Here is a 26,155-nt window from a genome sequence, read left to right on the forward strand (position 1 = left end):
CGAACGGAACCAAAACATGTCGACCCTATCTGCTACACTTGGCCATTTGTAAGCAAAGGGGCGGAAGGAGTTGTGGGAGAGTTCATACAGAAGAGTTGTAAACACGTGTAGAAGTGTACGGCTGTCTCAAATGTGCAAGTGAGCAGTGTAACACACTACAAAATCGGTAGCAATGCACATGTTCTCACGTTCGATTTTGTCGTGACACTGAACGAGTACAAACAAATTGACGGCAGGGAAACCTTACACAGCACAGCGTCTAGGTTTTAAGCGATCAATACGAATAAAAGCTATTTTAGCGAATGGAGTAGAACAACATTACACCAAACCAGCAGGCGTAAAACTTGCTTTATCACTTTTTTTAATTATTGCAAAACAAACATACTAAGACAATTATGCTTCGTTTATTCATCCCATTCTAAAGAGTAATTTTGAATCAATTAGCAATGGTTAATAAAAAAAATATAAAAACCCTTTAAAAAATTATGTTTATGCGCAGAAATCCAAAAGGATTAAGACACATTTTCAGCATCATTTATCTTTCCTAAACTTAAAAGTTAACCAACACATGTCTCAGTCTCGGTCGTCTTCCGCAACATATACCCTTTACTCAAGTGTGCGTAATTAAGATATAATAATTTATGAACCACCTTCTAGCCATCCCTTTCCGGTTTTGATAACATTAATACATCGTGGTATCGATCCGAACCCTACCCCAGACCAGCGGTTGTGGATTGAACTTTTAAATGCTGCCACACAACGGAGCGGGAACAGGCGTCAAATATGCGTGCGCTTAAATTTCACATGATTGTTTAAAGCAAGGCAGTATGTTTTTTGCCGCAAGACACCCTCTCTGGTGGAAGGATAATCGGAGGGTGCCTGGGAGACAAGCGGCAAAGTTCGTCGTTGTCGTAATTCAGCGCGGTTTTACGAACGAAATACGACGCAAGCAGGCAAACTGAGAGGCAAACACATAATCTTAACCCATCCATCGTTATTTTTGCAAGACGATGGATATTGTCTGCCCACAAGGCGCTCGCATGAAGTAAGCCACATTTTCATATGCTAATTATTTTCGAACCAGCCCTCCCGCCGCTTCACAGCGATGATATACACATTGTAAATGTGTGAATGTGTGTGTTTCTGTATGTATGTTTGTGATAAGAACGTGGTAGAATGAATTTTAATTATTCACCTCTGGTGCTATCCCTTTAGGGGTAAACCGTCCGTTGGGCGGAAGCATAGGTTGAAGCGGTAGAGCAGGCGTTTCGGTAGCCGAACCGTAACCGACAGCTCCCGTTTGTTTGAGCGAGCAACTTTGCGCGCTTGACGGTTGGTAGGTAGCAGACATTACGGCATTTTTATAAGGGAAAAAGCTGGAAAGGTAAAGGATGCGGCACTTCCCGTACGCCACACAGTCAGGACGAAGTTGAACAATAAACCCTGTCTGTATCAAGACTGGTAAGGGCAACACACATCCACAAAAGCTTGAGTTTCATAACCGTGTAAGTTAAATAAAAAATCAGCTGCAACCACAATCAAATACATGTTCCATGGTTCAACGATGTGTGTGTGTGTATATTCAACACAGCAGCTCAGAGAATATTACAAAACAACAAGAAGAACGAAACTAAAAACTAAAAACATGCATGAGCAATAAAACATTGCACACAGTGGTGAATCGGCGAGTAGCCGAGAAAGAGAAAGAACAAAAGATAAAAATAATAATGCACTCCAAAACATGTTCTCCACTTGTTGCACCGGAACTGCAACACCGGCACACGTAGAGCACTATTGCAGCTGGTGGTGTGCAGTGCCGCGTACATAACTGCTCCGAAGCTGAGCAACAACATGCAACCGGAAAATGAATTTTGCAACATCAGTGGCAATGTCTGTTCCAGCCCAGAAGCAAAATCAATAGTGCATGAAACAAAACTATACAACAAAAAAAAAACTATCATCACTGTGTGTCCTAGAAGGATAGTGGCAGCGAGTGGGGGGGGGGGGGAGGTACTCCGGTATATCCCGTACGCTGACTATCAAAACCGAAAGTTATACACCATTAGCCATCATCATCATCATCATATTCATTGACGTATAAATTGTTCTACCGTGCACGGAGATAGCCGTACACGAACGGACACGAGCACAATAATAAGCACACGCTGCACCACTCTGACCACCTTTCCATCGCTTCAGTGTATATGTTTCAGTGTCTGAGTGTGTATGAGATGTACCCTTTTTCCTATCGCTTCTCTCTCAACAGAGACGTGCTGAGCAAATTATGAAATTTATTAAAACCATAATTTATGCTTGCGTGTTTATTATTTATTTAAACACAGAAACTCTCTCTCTCACACACACACACACACACACACACACACACACACACACACACACACACACACACACACACACACACACACACACCCAGCCACCCACGGCCACTAACATGCTACACAACTTCCTCCCAATGCTATGATTATGTCTCGCATTTGGTCAGTTCTTTTACAGATTTTGTTAGGGTTCAAGCTTCTAGAATACTTCCGGCATACCGGAAGCTAGAACCACACCGAACAGAGCAACCATGTATTTGCGATGTTGGTGAATTTGCCAACAACAAACCACACTTTAGAAAAGGATTGAACGTGTTTATGGCACGGATTAGGATATGAGAATTTTAATTCTCAAATCATCCCAACTATGCCCCTGTGGCGCAACACATGCAAGGGAAACATCTCAATCAACTTTCAATGTTCATGTTACACTACTTCTTTTGTGTCATCATCTAAAATGATCAAAAATATCCATACAAAATCACGAAGAAACGAAAAAGACACAGTAAACCTTTGGCAAATTTGCCACCACGCGTACCAGGTAATAAACAACTCTTTGCAACCGGGTTCGAAATTACGATCGGTTGAATAATTAAGGGTGCTACGCAAAACTTTGTCCCCTACGTACCCACCAATGCTTCACTCTCTTCATTTAGCTCTCTTTCTCATCCTCACTCACTGGATTGCACTGATAGCTGAGGCTACACAAACAAACAGTGGAAGGCAAACTTCTCTAGCTCTTTAGCTGAAATTTCTTCAAAGAAAAAAGGAAATAAAAAAAACATTGATTTTTCATCTATCATCTCCGCTGAAAAACAACGTTCGACAAACAACAACACAACACAACTCCCCAATCGAGGTGGGAGCCCGCTAGATTCGGTGGCGCGAAAACTTTGAATAAATTACGGTTCATTGAAAATTATTCGGTTAATTTTGGTGCGGTGGCTTTTTTGCATCCTTTGGTCCGGTTTCACGCTTGGCCAAAGGATGCAAAAGTGCCGCGGAGGCGGATTTTAAACGCCGTAGATGAACGCTTCCATCGCAACAACCATGGTTGGCGGTAGCAGGCTGCTGGCCAATGGTCGAACCAATCTCTTACCGCGAACGAAAGATCCCCCCCCTTCATGCCAGCTGCGAATTGATGGAAAAACAACAGCCCCATGGAAGGCAAAACAATACACCGAACCTTTTTCGCCCGAGCGCACCGCGATTGGGCGTTCCCGGGGCCCAGGCCGATTCGTTTGGGACCGAGGGCACATGCATACCCTTCGCACCACACTCTGTCTAAAGTTATGATGGGCGAAAGTTGAGTTATGTTTGCGCGGAGCGGCGCGTACGGCAGAGAGATGAAAAGTTTTCCCTAGCCGAGAAAACGTTCGTGAAACCCCGGCCGGTGGAAAAACAAAAATAATAGCCACCATCTAAAACACAGGCCGATTCAAAGTGAGAGGTTGTGGTTGTGGGATCAGAGTAGTAGTCATGTGAATCCGGTACCTTGGCGCCGAAATAAGCAAAGACGCAAGGGGCAGCGATGAGAAGTATCAGCAGCGGCAGCAGCAACAGCCCAGACGGGTCCTGCTGGACAAGCATTTTGTGAATGGTGCTACTTTCCCCCATCCCGTGCGCTTTCTGGTGGAACGTCCGGGGGATGAGAGGTAAAACATGGCCAAGCTGGTCGGACGGTGTTTGCTGCAAATTATTTATTTTCCTATAATTAACGACCTTCCCACTAACTTTTGGTTGGGCTCCCTCCCGGATGGAATGAGGCATGAGCAACGGAAGCCACCTTTGGCAGGTCAAAATGTAAAGTACGATCTTCGGGGCTAGTGCTACAGGCCGGGTATGGGTTTCCCATTTTTCCTAACGAAAACCTAATTTTGGTAGCTTTGTGAAGAAAATAAGGGAACATTGTTTAGCAGAATAAAAAATTCCATTTTATGTTTTTCTTCCTTTGTACACGGAGTGAATCAATGATTGACTTTCCAAAGATTTGAAACATGTGTATTATACATTTTGTCAAAAAGGAATTTTCATTTTGCTATTGGTCTTTCTTGCTATCTTATTAAGTGCAATTACGATTCAGCTACGATTCATTTGCCCAACTCATTGAGATTTTATACGTAATTGTAAAGTCAAATCTAGGCACAAAAATATTCAAAAACGGTAATAATAATTATAGTTCAAAATCATACCATATTCAAGAACCGATTTGCCAAATATGTGCGTTACGCGCGCTGTTGCTTACCTGAAATTGGAAGAAGAGAATAACTTTCATTAGAAATCAAAAAACAATCAGACACAAAGAACATACAGAACATTGAGTTACAAAAAGGCAAACAAACTTCAACTATATCAACAGTTGGCAATGAATTGAGTGCATTGCTATTTTTCTCATTCAAATACTAGACCTATAATCTGTCTTGACATAAAACATAGCTCAAGGTTCCTTTGAATATTTTTTTTTTCCTTTTCCGAAAATTACAGCTAGTTTCCGGTGAATGTATGTGTCTGTCCATACTGGTAATCATTTCATTGTAACCTACAAACGCATACCGAGAAATTATTGCACACCAAGCGATAGGCGTTCGCCAAAGGCACGTGCTTAAGGCGCATTACATATAAAATGGACAAAAGTGCCCCTTCGGACTCGATTTTCTCGAAACTCCCCGTAGTCTTGTAATACGTGACCTTCAGCACAAACTGTTCCAAGTGAAGTGGACTAATTACTTACTCCACTTTCAAGTAACACAAGGTATGTAGCGAAGGAAAAATAAATACACAGAAACGATACAACAGGAAAACACAACGCACAGCTCCACGAGCGAAGCGCCAAACGAATGATCTGCTAATAGGCCCTTTTGCGTGATAAAATCCAACCGGCTGTGAAGTTTGCGCGTATAGCAAAGCGATTTGTACGCCAGAGCTCACTGAAGCAGCCAAAAGACGCACGCAGCAAGCGTTTGTGGCATTTGGTAATTAGCGCGCTGCAGCAATCTCTTTCTCTCTCTCTCGCTCTCTCTCAGTCAGATCGATCTTCTTGCGGTTGCACATTGTAGGCAGCCGCCTTGCTTTTGCGTGCTTTACTTTCCCTACATTCAACGACGACCAAGGTTAACCGTTTGCAATTATGTGCATTCAGCAGACAGCCGGAGCACGAGAGGCGTTATAATAAGATAGAAGAAGGTGAAGAAAAATGCATAAAAATCCACCCTTCCACAAGCATTTCAGCGTACCGTACCGGCTGGAGGAATGATGTACAAAACCACCGGAGTTCGTTTATGCTGAGCTGGCTGTTTTAATTATCCACCTGCAACCACATCGTCTGATCTCGAACGCAAACGGAGCGATACATAAACGAAGTGCTATGGATTCGTGCACACGTTATTCACGAGAGGAAAGACACAAAAAAGCGGTAAACAAACACCAAGACTACAGACGGTAGCAGCACAACGCGTATGCGCTTATGTTGCACTTACAAGAGACGCGGAACGGAACGTAGCTGCACACTACCATGCCCAACAAGTCGAATTCCTTCGAGGTCGCTGGAATCCATCTCACGTGCGGAGACCAATGCAATGTACCGGAAACGTGAACAGTGGTAGTTGCCTTACTTAGAACTTGCCAAGTTTGGAATGGGAAACCCCGGGGCGAAACTGGTAGGAGTATTTTTTTAGCTAATAAAATTTCAATTAATCCAAGTTCCGTGAGCAGAGTGGCAAGAGTGGTAACCGACGTGAACATAGAAAGGCAGTGAAAAATAAGCGCAATACAATTTTTCTTCCCATTACTAAAGCTACACAACAACGCAAGGTGAAAGATGCTTTTGGCACGCGAGAATCTTTGCAACCGCAAGTTCCGGAAATGGCGAAACTAATGGCTGATCACGAGCGCTACATGCACTATTTTCCAGTGGCTGGTGTAGACCCTCTTTCAGACCAATCTTCTTCTTTTATCGTCTTTTAAGCTAAACGTTTTATCGTGCCTTAAGCCGAGAAGAGCAAAAAAGTGGTATAAAATTAGAGCAAGAAACGAACCCCTTCTTATAGCTTATTTCTCCAACAGGTCTTTGCCTCGGGATTATGCTGGGGCTACATGCAACCGTGTTTGCCGGCTTCCTCGACCACACCAAGGATGGTGTGAGTGTTCTACGGACCGGACCTAGATTATGGTTGTGAAATTAATGGACTAACCATTACCGGAACGAATGTGGCACCCTACGAATGTGAAGGTGGAACATCTCCTTTGTCGGAGGAAAAAGTAGCCCCAATGCAAAGCGAATGGTGAAAGGAAAACAACCACTAACATGAACTTAATGGCGGATGATACGGAAAACAACGTACACTTAGCCTTTCCACCTGTGGTCTGAAATAAAAATGGTGTATTGGCAAACGGTGCAAAAAGTATAAGAAAAGGACTTTTTTTTTCCTTTCCTTGGTTTGCGTCCTTATGGCTAAAGGGTGCACCTGGATTTGACGAACGATGAAAGAACATTAGTATAGTGAAGGATTAGACAGATTACCGAAAGTCATGCCATGGAAGCGGTCAGGTCAAACTCATTCACGTGGGGTGGTGTAAAGTACCAGGCGTCTCCACTAATGGCAGAGAACATTTTGTTACGTTTTATTCGTTGTTTTTTTTTAATTCAGCAGAATATCTCATTTCATTACATCATTTTTGTATCTAACGCGTATTACGCCTACAAGTTACACAATTTAAAGTGTCATCGAAATTTAACGAAATTTAAAACCAACCGTACATGCCAGACACCCTACCCGCCCTGTGACGCGGCCGCTCGTAGCACGAGCCAGCCGCGGTTATGACCTAAATTTTCTGCTTCATTTCCTACTGAAAAAGTATGGCTTTTGTTAGACTTTTTTCCTCCCCTCCGTTCCCTTTCGCGCTCCTTCTTCTAATCTCTAGCGAAACAGCGAATGGTAAGCACTTTGCCGTGCCGTATCGCGTTTTGGACATCGCAATCGTCACACAGCAGCACACGGAACGGAAATTGTGCTACCTTTCAGGCTACTCTTCAGCCTCTAAGGCCGATGCGCAACATTGGTACACACTGTTGCTGATACCGTGCACAGTTCGTCAGCGCGACAGAGTTTTTTTTTTTGTTTCGCGGCCACGAAAATTATCGCCCAACAATAACAGCAACATGCTGGAGCGATTGGTATCGCGCTCTTTTTCTCGTTACCATACTCTGTTGTCTCCTCGTTGATGATGGTTTTTCACGAATGCGAATGCGTGCGGCAAAGGGTAAGGCAAGCGGCAACGATTTTTGAGTCCTTTTTTTACCTCCAGCAAGCCAACCAGCCAGTCAACGCATCCGGTTTGGGATTGAAAAATTAAAATCGCAATTTCCCGACAGACAGATCTCTGCTGCCTGCTCTATCCGAAGACCAGCAGTAGAAAACCCAGCTAACCAGCGCCCGTTACTGTAGTAAGCGAAAACTTCCTACACCATTACACTGTCGGTGGTGTGTGTAATTTTCTTCTCGCGCTAAAAACCCGAGACGATCGATTTTTGTGTTTTGCCAGTTTTGTTCCTTGCAAAGCATGTGCCTCACAGTTTGGTGACTTTATATGCCGACACACCGGATGGCAACTAACCTCTCTGTGTTGGTGATGAGCAGTGGGTAGGACAAGGGCGATACTAAAACACGACATGACTATTCATAATGTGAAACGGAAAGGACCTGACATCCTATAACAAAAACCCAGCCACGCAGCAGAGCGCATCAATCGATGCATTCGGTTGCATTCACGCCGTTTGCTGAATTCATCGTGCAACAGAGTACAGGTACATCCGGCATGCTCGAACGAAGAGACACACATTACTCATGCATGCACACAAACACACGCTGGTGTATCCATCATAACGCATCCGGGGCTTTTGCCGTCGACCGAAAAGCCGATGTTGGTCGGTGGAATTTAATTAACTTTATAAAAGATTAAAATTTCATTTAATTAATTATTTGCTTTACTCAACCACCGTCACCGCACAGCGCTGGTTGCGGCCGGCTCCCGGTTCGGTGCGTTTGGGCAGGGGGGTTTCCAAGAGGTAACAAATTCCAAACCACCGCCTCTCCCCATCCCCTTCACTTTCATTAGCAGATAAAACACCTTGCACTGCACCACCGAGACAGGTGTGCTGCTACTGCTGTGTCCCGGCCATCGGACGGTGTCAGAATGGAGTGTTTTATAAATAAACTTTGCCGGAAATTCCAACCCAAAACAGCGTGGCAAAGGGAATGGCAATGGGGAAAATGCACATGTTCCGAGCGATGGAGAGGATGCTGTTGCTGCCCCGCAGCGTAAAAGTAGCAGTGTATTGCGGACCAAACCAAACATCGGAGGCGTTAAATCCATCATAACAATTATTAATATGCACGCGGCAAAGGACCGCATGCAAGGATGCGGCGAGCTGATGAGGTAGCTTAGCGGTAGCGATAATGACACACTCCTATAAGGGAGAAGCGGAGATGCTGAATGCGCTCTCTCCCTCTTACAGACAGGACATAAACTGGACGTAGCCAGCGGTGGAGGAGAGTTTAAAGCCGATTTTAACCATTTGCATCAGCTTTTGAGGCTTGAAATGAATCGAAATTGATGTACGCTGTGACAGCTGGCGTTTTGTCAATGGTGCCCGGGAATATGCAAGGAATTATCCAACAATGCATTTAGTGCTCTTTGTTGCATTGCTGCCTAACGTAATCAGTGTATATTTGACGAAGATTCAAATTAAGACAAGCTAATATCTTCGTAATGATAAGCTTCAACGCAATAAACATGGCTGATCAGTCAGTTCCTCCCTCTCGCTTTTTTCCTAACCCAAACAACAATGAAACGAAAATAAAATATTTTTTCAGAATTGATTGCGTATCACAATTTCATTACATTGTAATGCAAATTGAATAGTTCGTTCCTGTTGTAATGTAACTCTCAGCCAGTGAGCCAAAGAGGAGAATAATGAATAGTGCACCACATGAATGCTGTCCAATATCGGTATACCATTTTCAAATGGTTAAATGTCAACCAGCCTCCCCACATTGCGCGCTGCTCTGCATCCTTCATCTGCCTATGGAAGATTGAGATAATTTGTCATTCATATTTGCTTAAGCACCCGAAGCCTCGTTTGTCTTCGGCTCCGTTATTCCTGCGGGCTGGCAAGCTGGTTGATGACGAGGCATAAGATTTTATCACACATCCCCCAATCAGTTTTTGCTTTACCCCCCCCACAACCAAGCAAAATCTGCTACTCTTTTACTGACCATTTCGCTTCCCAAGTCTCCTGTCACTGCTACATAGCCTTTGGTTTTTGCTATGTGGTTGGCGATGGTCGGTGTGTGTTTACGAGCGCACGCTTTTCCCGTAAACGTGCCCGTAACGGAAAATAGCCACCGGGTAGTTAAAGGCCCCTTTTTACCTCAGACATCCACCGCAAGACACAATTCTTCTTGCATTAAAAACAGCCGCCGTGTACCAGCAGTAGGGCAAGGAGAGTGATATAATCACCTAAAGCCTGGCATCCTGTCCTTTCGGTTGTTTCACGCTGATGATGCTAGGGCTTCTCCTGCTACTACCGTTCACGAGCCGGGCGATACATAAAACCTTAAAATGACCCCGGGAGCCCATCAACACATTGGTACGGAAGAGCGACAGGAGCCAACAGCTAGCACACGCTCTAACCGGATGAGGACACGTTCTATCTACCGTCATCACAAAAAGGTTGTGAGACTGTGGCCAGTAACCGACCGGCTAGAGGTGAATAAAACATCACACACACGCACGCACTCCCAGTGGTTACGGTTTATAGGAGCACTTTGCATGGATTTTTCCAAATATTTTACTTCACTCTTGATAATTAACCGACCCGAATGGGAAGTACACAAAAACCTGATTTCCCTAAAAGTCCTAGAACGAGAGTGCTACACGGCAAGGGTTTAGCTTGTTCTGACATGTATCACAAGGTGGGAAATTGAAAAGATTTTGGGATTGCGGCCTCTCAGCCACATTAGTGCATTTTGTTGACGTCACGTATCGGTGCGGTTTGTGGAAGGAGGATGTGTTACTCAACGCTGGACAACGGGCTCCAACAACGACATGATCATAACATGCGAGAGAGGTTTTCACATTTGAAGACGCCCAAATAGTGCATCCCATACGACCCGTACACGTAGAGGTAAAGTTACATGATGTTAAAACTTATATTGTTCATTACGAAGGCATTTACAAGATTGATGCCGCAAGATGGAAGTTCCCTTTCATGTGCCTATGGACATGGTAATTTCCTTTAAAAGTGTACGTCGGCAGTAAACACGAACAAGCTAAACCAAATCTCAACGAGATGCTTCGATTAGCAGCTGATGCTTCAAAGCTGAAATTTCGACCCAGAAATGATCGTGGTTTGTACAATGAGCTCTATAATTTTCGGCATAGCTCTGGGTTAGCCTTCATCATGATGGGGGTTCGACAACGCACCCTTATCCCTATCTACACCCAAAACGCATCAAGCTGCATTTTAATACATGCACAAAAATACCCCCACAATCGTTACGCACATGAAAAAAGGCAATTACTTTAATGCAACCTCGGACAATATCTACAAAACCGACACCGCACGAACGCTGGCCGTTGCCACCCCCACCACCACACACCACCCACTTTCGGTTGGATGGTGGTGGTTTTGCCTTCCCGATGACCTACCCGGAGACATACCGTCAAGCCCTAGGCAGTGGAACGGCTTGCGTTCGGTTTAATTAATTTGATATCGGAAAAGCCTCCTGAAATTGGCTTCCCGTAACACCTGGGAACGATTCCGTCGGTGGTGAACGAGTGTGCGTGTGTGTCTGCCGGTAAACACTACTGGCAACAAACCGATCCGGACTGGCATAGTTCTTTGTCGTACACGAATCCACAGGAGGCCCATCATTCAACGAACGCGCACACACCGGTTACCCACAGTGTCTACCGTCCTCTCCTGGTTTTGGTAGCAATCGCCCGACAGGAAATGGCACCGATGGAAAGGGTGCCCCCAGCACCATAGCGACTAGAGGCAAGTGTGTGTGTGCGAGTGTGGAATAGCAAAAGCAGGTTTGGAATTTTGCTAATAAATAGTGCAATTTTTATCATTTTTAATTAAAAGCAATTGCAAATGGTTTGCTCCGAGACCAATCTATCGGTCAGTAACACTTCACAATTGAACTATTGCTTGTCCATCCCCGATACAATTTTTATCAAGTGGAACGGCGTCACATTACGTTAAAATTACAGCTATTTTGTGCACATAACATCACAAAAACCACAAAATACATAAACAGATCCGAGGTGTAATCTTGTGTGGAATGTGTATAGTAGTTTGCTAAAAAAAAAGTCAGACAACCAGCGTTCGTCACAAAACGATTTCGTGTTTGGTACCGGAAAACCAGGAAATTCCAATCGCCAATTCCATTTCAAATGGGAAACAATTCCTGAGGATATTGTCGATTCCATTTCCTTATTTGGAAAACATGTAAATATGTGTTTTGCATTTAAGTGTTCTACTAAAACATCCAATCAGACTTGCACGGCTGCAAATATGACGTACATTTCATTTTACGACTTTTGATGTTCATCTATACTACTTTAGAACAATTACACCATTCACCATGGCAGCACTAGCTCTGGAAAAGGGATTTCGTGTAGGATTATAATGTGAAAACACATACCATCCAAGAGTTTTGTATTTTTCCCCTCCCGTGGAAAGAAAAATTGTTTAATACAATAAAATATCCAGCTTGTGGCAATTTGAACGTATGGAAAACAACCACAAATGAAAGTGAAGTTTATGTATCGAATTAATCCATGCGTCATAGATGTTTTAGGGCGTGAATTAATCTATCATTTCGTTGGATTTATTTGTTCAAATTTATGATCCATTAGGCATCAATGCAAAAAATAAACAAAGACGCTCCAAAGATAAATCAACAGAACATTTAGTCTCATTGGATTTATTATTTTAAGAGTAGTGAATCGTGCAGCATTACTAAGCCGCATGGAACACAACCCAAACAGAGGCTTATCCGTGGCTCTGAGGGCAGAGTACAGACGTGTATTTAAAATAACGAAAACAATGGATTATTTATAACTCTATACAAATCGAATTATTTTTTCCACTCACTCAATGAAATAGATTATTCCTGAAATGCTAATCTCTTTAAATTTTCTAATCAACACATTACATTTCTGTATCGTTTCAATTTCAAACATAGTTGATCAATATTTGCGTTAGCAAGTTAGAGGTTTTTCTCTTCACGTGTTACCGTGTTGAATGGATTTGTTTGTGACGCAGTAGTCAAGACCATTTGTCGGGGAAACAGCCGACCACCGTGAAACGGGGGTTGAAGTTGTTAGAGGTAACTTCAGACCTTTCAACCATGAGAGCAGGCAGACTGCCAGACATTACCCTATACATTCACTATTACGATGAGTTTTCAATTACACCTTATGATTTAAAAAATAATGTATTATATTGACCCCCATTGACACTTTGTTTACCACATAATTATCCTTACGTGTCAAGTACATATTATCAGTACGATTAGGGTTTAACATGCTTCATGCGTTCGCTGCTTCACAAAACCGCTGGCAGCTAGCTTTTCCTTGCTCCCAAACCACATCATTCCATTATTGACAAACATCCATTATACAATCGATCTTTTGGCAGGAATTGGCCGGTTCTTGTAATTCCCAGCGGACCATCAACATACCATTCCTTCCGGGCCGTTACCATTTGCTCTCTTTCCATCCCGACCAAAAGACCACTAGTATCACCACCATCACCATCACCGACATCGCCAGATGCTGCCATTTAAATCCAGCCCGCTGTGTACAAATTGCCCTGATTGGGAAATAATTAATCAACTGATTAGCAATTCATAAGGACTCCGACGGTACAAATTATCTCGAGATAAATAAACAACCATTGAACGGTTCCACCACAGCACGGCTGCTCACACACCAGCCAGCAAACGGGAAACGACAGTAGCGCACACGTGGACCCCCCTTTATTGCCAAGGATGGAGAGATTACTCGGTAGCGGCATTGTGGTTTGCCCGGTTATAAATTGATCGACCAATTGTATGTGTGCGCTCGTATTCCGCTGCAACTGCTGCTCCTGTCTTGTTTCAAGGGAAGCTGCTACTGCTGCTACTGTACTGTTACTTCCCGGCGAACTACCGTCGAAACCGGAACTCGAGATCAACAGCACCACACAAACACAGCAAGAGAGAGAGGCAGAGTTAACCTCGATTCTAAAACCAATCGTAATTAATTTACAACTTCATACTCCGAGAGCAGCCGAGTGTTGGTTGGAAATCCTTGCTAACGTACTGGAAAATAACAATGAATGACCATTTGATGCGGTGCCAGAAGTTTAACAAGGCATCGTAGAGCTTTCCATATGCAATCCATTGTGTTATCAAACCATTTTTGGCATGCTGCAGGAGCATTCATCAATTGAGATTTTCCGAAGAGAAGGAAGTTTTTTTTAAAGAGGAACGATGAAAAAATTACCATGAGTAAAGCCTTGACATTATTTGAAAGTAAGAATTGAGGTATGAGCTTTGGATGTTTAAAGTATAAGTTCACAAGCAGAAGATAAGAGATATATTTGATGTCTAATGACTTAAGATACGACACAAAGTAGAATATTCTAGACAAGATCGCATGTGTTGTTTGGTTACGTTATAAAAAAAAATCAACCGAACAACTCATATACAACGATCAGATCGAGATAAAACTTCCGATGTTTTTAACAACAAGTCAGTCTTGTGAAATTTATATTAAATTATAAGTAACAACGCCAACAAAGCAAACATCAATCCACTGGAGCACGAGCTGGACAAACATACAAGAGTAAATTGAGCACAGATAGACCTGTTGGCGGACAAAATGCACGGAGTGCTGGTTGGGGAAAGAGGGAGAGTTGACGAAATGAAAAACAGGACTGTGAAAGAAGCAACGACAAAACTGGTTGCAATGCTGTACCTTAGCGGGATGAGCCGTGTTAGCGGTGGTGGTGATGATGGTGCGGGAATTGGTGCAATAGTGTCCACCGCGCGCGAGAACCTCCGGACCTCCGGTGGATCCGGTCGCATCGCTTGCAGTGATAGTGGTGGAGATAGCGGTAGTAGAAGTAGTGGGTGTAATGGGACTAAGATAGACAGAAAATAGTGGACCGGCACAGGTGCCAGCAGGGTAGGATGACGATGATGGTGGTGGTGGTAGTAGTGTCGGAAGGGGCTCATCCACCAGCTCGCGACGGTATGGCAGCAGCGGGGCAACCAGCACCGGAAGCTCGGCAATGTCCGTGCTCCAGTAGCTCTCCTCGTCCTCTTCGATGCCGTCGACACACTGGACAATCTTCCCATTGGCATAGAGATAGACCGACGATGGTGGCGGCGGTGGCGGTGGTGCTGTCGGTGTAGCTGCCGTCATGCCATCCGGCAGAAAGACGGACATGGCGGAGGACGGTGACGCGTTCACCATCGGGTGCAGTGTGTCGAGTTTCATGCTTACCATGCTTAGTGTCTTGCTGCTGACGATGCTGCTCCCGCTGCTGTTGCTGAGACTGCTGTGGCTGCTGTCGAAGTACTGCTGAAGTTGCTGCTGAAACTGGTGCTGCTGCTGCTGCTGGTGAAGGTGGTAGTGGTGGTAGAGTTGCAACTGTTGCTGCTGATGAGCGAGTTGCTGGAACGGTTGCTGAACTAGCAGCGGATGCGGATGATGCGCCGGCAGATGATGTGGATGAGGATGGTGGGGATGATGGGGATGGTGGCTCAACAGCTGCGGAGCCGGATACGCGTGATGGTACGGTGTGGACGTGGTGCTGGTGGCGGTACCGCCAGTCGTATAGTAGCCGATCTCACCGGACGACGTCGGGGAGGACGAGTGATTCAGCAGCTCCGTAGTACTACTGCTGCTGCAGCTGCTGCTACTGTTCGTGTTGAGACCGGAGATGTCCGCGTACCGTCCAACGACGACGGGGTGCTGCTGATCCTGCGCGAGTATCGCGGGATAGCTCTGCGTGGTTAGCGCTGGTGCCGCCGGCGATAGGAAGATACCCTGCTGCTGCTGTGGCGGTACGGCCTGCCCTTGGTAGCAGTGTCCACAGTAGCACAACTGCTGACTGCAGCAAAGTCCGTTCGCGAACGCGCTCACTAGTTCGCCGGTACTGGCCCGACCAAGCTCTACGTGCAGGATCGTGGAGGAACCGGCCGCGTACAGTGCAGTGACGTTGGTTGCCGAGGGAGCACTGGCACTCACTGCTGGACTCGGTTGTTGCTGCTGCTGCTGCTGGTACAGTAGGGACGCGGTCGCGGGCACTGGTGCTGCTGGTGGTGCTGTTGCTAGCTGTGTGCTCTGGTTTGGAGCGTTGGAAGGATGAGGAGGATGATGTAGCGCAATGGATGGGAGTGTTAGTGGTTGCAGCGGTGGCTGCGGTTGTGGCGGTACGAGCGCGGTGGTGGCCGCTGCCGCTGCCGCTACTGCCGCCGCCGACGACGACGACGAGGGTTGTAAAAAGGGGGGACAAAAGATCGGACTCGGCCGGAAATACGTGGTGGAGACGTGAATTTTTCGCCTCTACCGCGGAACGGGATTCTCAACCGGGTGAACGGGAGAGAAACGCTCGTTCGTCTTTCGAGGGAGGGCGAGGTGGTTTTGGCACACACACACACACACACACACACACACACACACACACACACACACACACACACACACACACACACACACACACAGGGACCACGCACACTAACACACACGAGCGTTCTTCTATGTATATATCTCTATGGCACAGAGGCCCTGCAGCAGTTTGGCTTGAGCTTGACTAATCGTGTCTGTTTTCTGCACACTCACACACACGCACACACTCGCACCAAACAACCCGTTGGTGAGCTAGATAAGCCTGTGTAATGATTCGCTACCTCGACACCCACTTGTATCGCTCCCACAACGCCGAATTAAAATTGGCCCTTAAAGCTATTAAACACACGTTTGGCTGATTATAATAATTGCACTCCAAAAATTGCCCTATATAATTGATCTGCAAATAGTTTGTTTGTTTTTTTTTTCCTTACGCACTAAGTGGCCGCCTACAGTGCAGCTAGTTTTGGGGTGAGTGGGAGGAGTAAAGCTCCCCGCGCTCAGTAGAAAGTGAAAAATGGTGTAGAAATTACAGTGCAGGCTATAAGATTGTCCAGAGATCCCAGAACAACAGTACGGTCCCAAATAGACCGTGATTGTCAGAAAGTGGCCGTATCACGCAGCGTGCTCAAGCACCCAACAAAGTACAAATCCTCAGTCCCAATAGAAGGAACTCTACTCCTCTGCAGAGGACGGATGTGCCCCTTTGCAAGAAGTTTGGATTGTGCACGGTTTGAAGGATTGATCTCTCACACGCTAGCACGGCCAAGATTGTACAGCAGAGAACAGTTTCCTACAAAGATTGTCACCGTTTCGAGTACCGACATGTACGTCAAAAGTGCCCTTGATATATTTGATGATTGTCAAAACGCGCTTCTTTTGATTGTCGATCCCGAAAACACCGTGGTGGTTTGATTTCCACGGAATGTTTGTCTGGATTGTGTCTTATCCTAAAACTGAGTGTTACCTCACCTTATCACGCTAACTTGCAACACGGTTTCATTTAGCCTAAAATACAATTACAAGTGTTTTTTTTGTTTCTTTTGTTTGACTAATTATTTTCTAGAATTTCTGCTAGCACACACCTGCCCGTCACACCTGACGCGTATTTACGATGGGTGACGTCGTCCTACACGAATACACACACACACACATACACCCCTTGCGCTTCGTTCTGCCCTTTCTAACTGATCAATTTCGTTCCTGCACACTCACACACACCTACATGTACACGTCATACAAAACACGCTCTCGCACATACACACTCACACTAGCTTATACGCGCGCATACATACACACACTCACCTTTCAAGAAGGTGTATCTGTTGGCTCTTTTTGGTTATTTAATTTCTGTTACGGTTTGAAAATGCACCTCCAAGGATGTAGATTTCACAAAAAATGCACTTAAAACGCGACAGCGCAGGAATCAAAATTCCTTCCAAAAAACCAAACAGCACTACACAGGCGAAAGAGGGCGTAAGAAACACACACACTTCAAACGCAACGTTTGCCCGTAAACTGAACCCGTCTGCGGTGGATGCGGGATGTCTTCTGACGATCTTCAACTTCCGCGCAAGAGTTCAAACTCACCGTTGTGCGGTGGTGCGCCCACCGTTCACCTTCGCTTCCCGCGGATGGATCTAGCTGGTAGCCACGGCGCGCGTACCAAAATCGACGCGACCACTGATGATCACCACCTCCGGAATGTATGCGTGTGGTGTGTATGCAATAGCACATACACACACGCAGACAATCGAAAAAGCGATTCCAAGACGGGATTGAAGTACGCACAACAAACGCCCTCAAAAAAAACTGGGAAGAGGGTTGTTGCTCGCCTGCTTTAAGAACGCCACCAAGAGAGACCAGGCGAAGGAGCTGTGTGCTCGAGCTGGTTTGGTATTGGTTGGTAATTATTTTTGATTATGTCTGGAACCGGTTTTGCTACGTTACGCTCGGCAACGGTCGACGATCTTCGATCGCTGCGAGTCGCAACCGCGGGTATTGTTGATGCCGCGTCAGCGTGCCTTTAAGCGTTCTTCTTCACACTCTCCGCACAGGTTCTTGCGCGGTGAGATGTTGCTCTATCTTCGCTCCCTTTGCCGGCGAAGTAAATACCGAGACAGAGAACGAGAAAGACAGAGAGAGCACCAAGGAGGATGACCGTTGTCTGACTGAACGAAAAACACGCAACCTGAGTCAACCTTTTTCAAGCGGCCTGTCTTTCAACCTTTCGTGGTTTTCCCGCTGCTTTATCCGATCCCTCTCACTCTACACACTTCGTTGCCCGTGGTACCTTCGTACACACAACTGACCCAAGGTTTGCTCGCTTCCGCTTTTTTTATTTTCTTTAATTTTTATTTTGACTCTATGCTATGCTTTCGATCCTCACCACCCCTGCTGATCACGCTTCTTCCGTAGACGGGAGAGAAAATGGGCAGACGATTCAGAACGCCAGAGAGACAGCGACACACGCAACGAGCGCGCAATGGATCAGTTCTGGTTTAGTTGCTACGATCTCACCCTTCGCACGTTTCGTGTTTGCACCTTGCGCACCCTTTCTGGCTTTATTTTTTTTGGTTTGTTGCTCTTTCTCTCACACACAGCCACACGCTATCACACATACACGCATGCATACACTTCCTCAATACGTATACAAAAAAGTAACCATTCAGCAGCAGCTCATCACATTAAAAAGCTAAGAATCTCGGTACCACCACCACGCCAGTCCCGTTCTGTTTGAAGCTTTTGGCTATTTTCTCAGCTTAGTTTCCCTCCTTGATCGCTTTTCCTTGATATGTTTCTTTACCCTCTTTTTCCTTCTTCTCCCTTTTGCTAGTTGCTTTGGTTAGCTGCTTCGAGTCTCAGCGTGTTGCTGCTGCTGCTGCTGCTCATTAGAGAGTTCTATTCATTCTTCTTGGATAGCCGTTTTTTACCTTCAAACCCGTTTCGTTCACGCGCTTCTACCCCTATTCAACCCCCTTTGGTTTTTTTCCTATCAACAACAACAGAGAAGATGAGAATAAAATCACTATCGACACACACTCACACTATGAATGGTGTGTGCAAAGGGAAAGAATGCGAGAATGATTTGCAGTTGAAAATATCACCACGGCTCTTTTCTATCTTTTCTTTTGCTTCTGCCTTGCTTCGGGCTATGTGCTGCTTCCCTGACGTGTGTGTGTGTAAATTGCACACCGAACGCGCGCCCTGCTAGTCGCCAAAGTCCGAAAGAAACGAGCGATCAATCAGCGATCGCCGGAAAGAATCATTCGCTCAAACGCGGGTATGGGCAAAGATGATTTATTCTTTTTGGTTTTCTTGTGCAATCAAAAACCTTTCCCGAGCTTAAAACGATCCTTTGCGACCCCTTTTGTGGTACCACTAGATGCTGCTATGGCAAAATGATTTATCGGGCGCGATCGGTAGTAGCGGCAGCGGTGCGGATTTTCAGGCTAAAATCTCATTCAACCTGTGACAGGGGAGACGGCGGTCATACGAACTGTTTGCACAGGGAATTTTTATACCCTTTGCCCTTGTGCGTATTGCCAATGTGTAGTTCACCCCACAACCACAACAGCCACTGCCGCGCGCGTGTACGTGGCGCGCGCGAGTTTTTGTATAATTTTTTTTTTTATTTGTTTTGTTTGCTGGTTTGCTGGACCAAGGTGGGTGACGGGACCAAGGTAAGCGTGTCTGGGGGCTTTGCTTGGGACTGGAGGATGAAGGATTGGGACAGTAGTGGAAAGCGTTGGTAGGGGGAAGCGTAGTGGTGAAAATGGACACACCGCGCAAGGGCGTCGTCGTACACACGTTGATGGGTCTGTGCCGCTGCCCTACGACGCGTTCGACGCGTTGACTCTTCCCCACGGAGCGGCGTTTTCCTGGCCCCTTCCCGTGCTGGGTATGCTAGCCGTACCACTACCAACGCCGTGCACACACTGCGCCTCACACACACTCACACTCGTCAATCGCTCAACGCGGCGCAAACGGCGAGACTGTCCGGTGTCTTTTGCGGTTATTTGCTTTACAGCACACACACGCACGCACGCACGAACAAACAAAAAAAATGGTGCGTAGTTGAGAGGGCACTTGTAACTTACGGAAAAGGGAAGCGACGTGAAAATCGAAACAACGGAAAACTCTCCCCGTACTGTAGAGTGCACGCTACGCTCTCCTTCGACCGGGCAGGCAGAAGATTTGGCACACGAGGGAGGGGAAACAACAGACACACACACAAAGATAACCGAGCGCGTGGTAAACACGGATGCACTTAGGGACGCGCACGACACTTTAGGCCCATGCACACACCTTCACACACGACGCACGGAAGAAAAACTGTACGCACTCAACCCACTTGAAAGAATGCTGGAAACGCGCACGCGGAACACCGAAGCGGAAGAAGAAGAAGACGGAGAAAAGAGAAAGATAAAGATAGTTAGTTAGAAGGAAGTAGACCGAGGGAAGAGCTGAAGGAAACAAAAGTTGCTTCATACGATCGTGAATGATCGAAAAAAGAACAACTTTTGCCTTTGAAGAAAAACTAAACAAACAACAACACAAATACACAGCAGCCAGCAATCGTAGTTCTTGAACGATCGTTCATTGCTTTCCGAGTTTTTTCACCCACCCGCACACACACCACAGTGTGGCTGGAATGTGATCTTCTATGAAGGAGGCAACCTGTCTGAACGAATTCATGATTCGATCGCTCCAAATTTTTAACAGCAATCAAAGACAACAACACTAATGATACAATAGCCACACACACCATATGATCCTTCACTTTCGTATCTCCTTCAGATAAATTCGTAACAAAAATGTCACGATCGTTCAAGAAAAGTTTAATGTTTTAAAATGTCGTCTAACTTGTTGATATTACGATATCAACGGAGAATATACGCCTCTACACTGGCGAAGGCTCGCAATTATGACTGTCTGCGTGCTTCTTGGTCATACCAAAATAGGCTTTTAAACATTCTTGTGTTTTTGTTTTTTTTTTACAAAAAAAAACGTTTTCAACCTGTCCGAGAGCGTTCAAGTACACTGCTGATTGCTGGCCGCGGGTAACAACACAGATTACGCAAGTGATTATAACGCTACAAACTTTTGTAAAGTTATTAATATTAAGTTGTTATTGTAGTTGTTGCTGTTGTTGTTGTTGTTGTTGTTGTATACTGATAACTATGAGAGCGGCGGATAGATTGGAACGGGTTAAAGCGAAGACTGTATGAAGACTGAAACAAAATCGACTGGTTTTTCGAAGGTAATAACAAAACGGTGCAAACGCAACCAACATAAATACATAAAAGATATGTACTGGGAGCGCGAAGCCCGACCGAACACGGCGGAACCCGGACCCGAACCGAATGCTCAGCACAAAACCACCGGCCGTCGTCGTCGTCGTCGTGGCCGTCATCGTCGGCCGACTACATGTACGGGGCGCGGGGGCAGGGTGCTAGGGGGTGCACGACCGAACACGCGCCGAAGGAAAACACACACAGCGTGGAGTGCGCGTCCCGAGTGAGTGTCTGCAATCCCCGAACCGACAAACCCGGTGTGTGCGCTCTTTCGTTCACTCCTTCTCCACCACCGTCAAGGTAATGCGCGCTGATGATCTTCATGACGATGATGGTAGTGATGATGATGATGATGGCAGTGATGATGATGATGATGATGATGATGATGATGATGATGATGATGATGATGATGATGATGATGATGATGATGATGATGATGATGATGATGATGATGATGATGATGATGCTCCTCTGTTGTTGGAGATAGTCGCCACCACCACGCTGAGTGAAGCTGTTGCTCTTTGTTCCCCATCCTGGCCGGAGTGGCGCGTTTTGCTCAAGCCAAAGCGAGACAAAACCAACGAACCGACGCATACACGCAACACTCAATTACTATACCGGAGATAGGGTGTTTACAGCGCACGGGGTCCGTGGGAGGGTGTGCTGGGACACCCGGAAACAGGCATGGGAGAACTGGCCCATACGTCCACCCATACGGAGGCGCGCGAGCGTGCGCGAGCAAGACGACGTTGCAGCAATAAGAACACATCTCAATTCGTTTTCTCGAACGTGATTCAGCTTCCACGGCGGCACCATCCTCACCGGGACGCTCGGGGAGGGTGCAGGAAAAGCCTTACACACCGGGCCGGATGGGCGAGAACGCTCGGCGGTGGGTACGGAACACAGTGCGCCGAATCGGTGAAGGCCTTCTTGGCAAGAAAATTCCTTCAGAACGAGAACTCTTCGGATGAGCGAGCACAAATGATGGTTCTTCGCACAGGGCAGAAGAGGGTGAATCGCTCTCGCTCTCTTTTTGGGGTGGTTTTTGAGGGATCAGTTTGGCGGGGGGGGGGGAATGGCGACTCGGGTGTGCGCTTTTCCTGTGCATCAATAATACATGTTATGTACCCGAGCAGAAGGAACGTTCATCGTGGTAACAGAGAGCGAGACAGAGAAAACGACAGGGCCTATTTGAGTGCGAGTGTATGCGAGGGAACAAGATAGATTGCGCAAAAGTACATCAACGTGCTTACAATAAAAAAGCACGGAACAAGAGTTATCCCGGCATAGAAAGGGAACTCACCCGAGGGAAAACCTGTGCTGTTGCAGATAGAGTAGACAGCAAGAGTAACATCAACGTTAAACCGATCAAGCTCCGCCAGGCATAATGAGTGAAATAAGTGACCGCCAAGAGCGATGCAAAAGATCGACCGGAAACAAATAGATAATTGTATCGAGATGCTTCGAGCTTCCGTCGATCGCGAATGATCTGGTAGGTTGGATTGTTTTGTTTTCACGATACGTTGTAAGTCAACTAACTTGTTTGAATAGAAACAGAAATTGGGCAGAAATGAATTTATATAATTTCTAACTTAATGGTTTCCTTATTCATTTCCGCGATTGATTCTGCTATTTTTTATCTAGATAGTTTGGATATTATTTGCCGCTTTATTTATGTTTTCTATCATGATGTACTCATTCATGAAACCAATTATTACTGATACATTACAATTACAATTACAATACATAACATAACATAACAAAATTTACATACGACAGTGTATCAAAAGTTATGTAGAATCATTCTGGAATATAATTGTTTTCCAGGGAATATAATTGATGGGTTTTTGTGAATCTAAGATGTTGATGTTGAAGATGTTGAGATGTTGAAAGTAATCTTCAAAAAGAGGAAAAATCATATTTTAATAAAAATAAGAAATTAAGTATGATTTTTAAAATAATATTCTACATAAACCTATTAAATAAGAACTAAAATAATCGATTTCATAATAATTGAGCTCTCCACAGAACCGTCGTGATGATTCTTCAGCAGGTAACCCATGCCTTCATCGACACTCACCTTAAATTATTTCGGAAAAAACATGGGCGCCTTGCTATACAGGTGAAAATTTACAAAGTTCATTGCGAAAAAACAACACACGAATCAATACAGTTACAAACACTTGTAGAGCATACACCTGTGTGCTTTCGTGAAAGCCGAACGTTCGCTCATGTAATATCCAGCAACGTCGTTCGCAGCATTCCGCACCGAATAACGCGCGAACTAAACGAAACCTACGAATCCGACACGACCGCCAGGAAAATTCACGACCACATTCTACATTCCGGATAGATAAACGACCATCGCTCGTGGCTCTGCTGTTCGTGAAAAAGGACAGCTAGCTAGCTTCATCATCGTCATCATTTACAAGCCCCTTCGTCAATTTCTACTGAGGGGGAGCGGGGAAATGTTGCTTATCAGTCCGGCTGTCATTGAGAGGGATCGTGTGAAAGCTTTTCCCGTTTGGAGGGGAAAAATTAAACGCTTTCCACATGAAAAAAGCTCACCGTTCGGTGTGACAAGTTGCACAACAACAGGTTGATGCGGCTAGTCAGCAACAGGGTGAGCTTTTCCGTGCAAAAGCATCGAGCTTGAAGCAACAAGCGAATCGGAACGTAGCAACAAGCGAGTCCGAACGCAGCAACAAGCAAACGAACCGTAGCTTGTTGCTTTCTGTGATACGAAATCTTCCCCTTTTATGGCAGGATTTCCCCAGGACGCGACTCGAGCAACGAATCGCGTATACAACCATCAGTGATGCAGCAAGTGGATGGTTAGTTTTCCACAGTACACTTCTCCTTCTACCTTTGACGTGCTGACGATACTCGGGATTCTATTGCGGGCGCCCGGTGATTTGTACGACGACAATGGAGACGAGTGCCTAACCGTGGCTCGGGTGGAAATATACGTTAGATTAAAACAATATTACATAAATATAATAAAGTTGACTGTTAAGATCGTATTTCTGAGTAGCATTAAGGCCAAAACCTGTGCTTAAATATGGAAGTGTCATTTACAAATTAAACCCAAAACAGTGTAGCACAAATGAAATATAGCAACAGCGCGCTCCAAAACCGACGGGTTAACTTTGGTCTTTAAATTTGCTCATTTCAATGCAATAAGAGCTTCGATTAATTAAAACATAAAAGTTGTGTATTTTCTTGCAATAAAGAAGTGCAATCGAGGTATTTTAATCAATATGAATCAAACACGAAACTGTTAATCGTAGATTAGGTGCCGATAATCAAAGTACGATAAAATGTGATAAAAGTATTTGTTTTTGTTGTTTAGCGAAATTAAGAACATCTATATAATACACACATATAAAAAAACGAAGTAGAAAAATAAGAAACCATGCTTTTTCCTGTAGACCTGTATGTATATGCACTTTCATTGATGATAAAATCATACTGCTGGTAAAACACGAGGACAATCAATAATAAATAAATAAAAACATTGATTTTTTTCAATCTGAAAATTGCTTTACTTTTCTTTTATACCTTATTCTGGATAACTAACCAGACTTTGAACTAAAATTAATCATATTTTTCAAAAGATAAAGCTCATAATTAGTATTAAATTATCCTCCTTATTCAAAACAAAATACAGAATAAACGTATGAAATTGAAACATCAATTCATTCTTACGAACTAATATAGGTCCCATTGGATGCATTCTCCGCGAACTGGACACACACCTACACATTTCCTACGCCTCTGAAAATTTCCATTTCCATGCAATATTAGACCATTAGAAAAGCCGTAAAAACTACTTTCGTTTCACTCATCATCCATCACACACTACACGCTACACGCGCTTAACAATAATGCGCAACCCTTTATATGCTGACTACGCTTATTCCTACATCGAAACAGCAACAACGTTTTAGTCCAAATAAAAAAAACTCAACACCCTTTCAGCTGATCTCATTGTGTTGATGGGTACACGAAAGGCATCGCGTCTCTGCGTGCTTGCTTTGACTCCCCGTTCCACACAGCTTTAGGAAAGCTCTGATTTTCCCTCCCCTCTCTCTCGCTCTCTCTCTCTCTCACACACACGAGCGACGGATTATGTAGCCAGGTAAAAATCTCTACGTCCAAAAAGGCACACTCGCAAAATGGATACGCATCTTATATCCTATCTGAGGCACTTAGGCACTGGGCAGGTACCTCTCTGCTTACCTCCGCACTGGCGCTATAAAGCGCAACACTGTACGCTAAGCCCCCTGATAGATCCGCATGGGTGGCGTCAAAAAAAAAAAAAAGAAACAGGATGGCAGTTATGCATTTTCCATTAGCCATTTAGCCGTTTCTCAAGGCAGATTTTCAGCCCAAACCTATGGAACATGTGCCCTTTTTCTAAGAACCGCTTATAAAACACACACACACACATGTCCAGCGCAGATCAACCCAGAACCCAAGAGCCTAGGATCGTTTGCTTTTAGAAAGGTGTAGTCGATTCTTGGTTTTGCTAGTGCTGGTGCTATTTAACGGGATGTACTGCAGCCTGGGCAACAATTCCGTAATGGGGTAGCGAACGGAAACAGCACATTCTCCCCCACCACCGTTCCTCGCCGCAATGGAAGAACGATTTTCATATGAATAATCGAGGTGACGGAAACAAAGAAAACACCGAAATCATTCGCCATATCACAGCATATCGCTGTCTACCGCCAAGGTGGACTCGTTACATCACAATGTTCACCCATCACTTTCTGCACAATGACTACACACACCAGCAGCAGCATCAGGTTTGCTCCCTTTCCCATTGGT

At 45.1% G+C, this 26,155-nt stretch overlaps 1 protein-coding gene across 12 annotated transcripts in view; it reads right to left on the minus strand.

The window, feature by feature from the left end:
• The window catches only part of LOC121603709 (polypyrimidine tract-binding protein 1), a 265,540-nt gene that overhangs the window by 105,079 nt on the left and 134,306 nt on the right, over window positions 1-26,155 (minus strand). For 3 of the 12 annotated variants that reach the window (XR_006006698.1, XM_041932841.1, XM_041932839.1), the window contains exons 1-3: window positions 21,130-21,306; window positions 17,616-20,390; window positions 14,898-15,740 (exon numbers count right to left, since the gene is read on the minus strand). The exons of 3 other annotated variants lie outside the window; for them this stretch is intronic. Coding sequence is in view for 8 of the 9 variants with exons in the window: in XM_041932841.1 (XP_041788775.1) it covers window positions 14,898-15,740; window positions 17,616-17,762 (990 nt within the window). In the remaining variant the exon portion in view is untranslated. Of the gene's footprint in view, window positions 1-4,528; window positions 4,582-14,366; window positions 14,864-14,897; window positions 15,741-17,615; window positions 20,391-21,129; window positions 21,308-26,155 lie in introns of those variants that run through there. 6 more of the 12 variants (XM_041932842.1, XM_041932843.1, XM_041932840.1 and 3 more) reach the window with 6 other exon arrangements.

This window comes from Anopheles merus, chromosome 2R (assembly GCF_017562075.2).
Source record: "Anopheles merus strain MAF chromosome 2R, AmerM5.1, whole genome shotgun sequence".
Classification (NCBI taxonomy): Eukaryota; Metazoa; Arthropoda; class Insecta; order Diptera; family Culicidae; genus Anopheles; species Anopheles merus.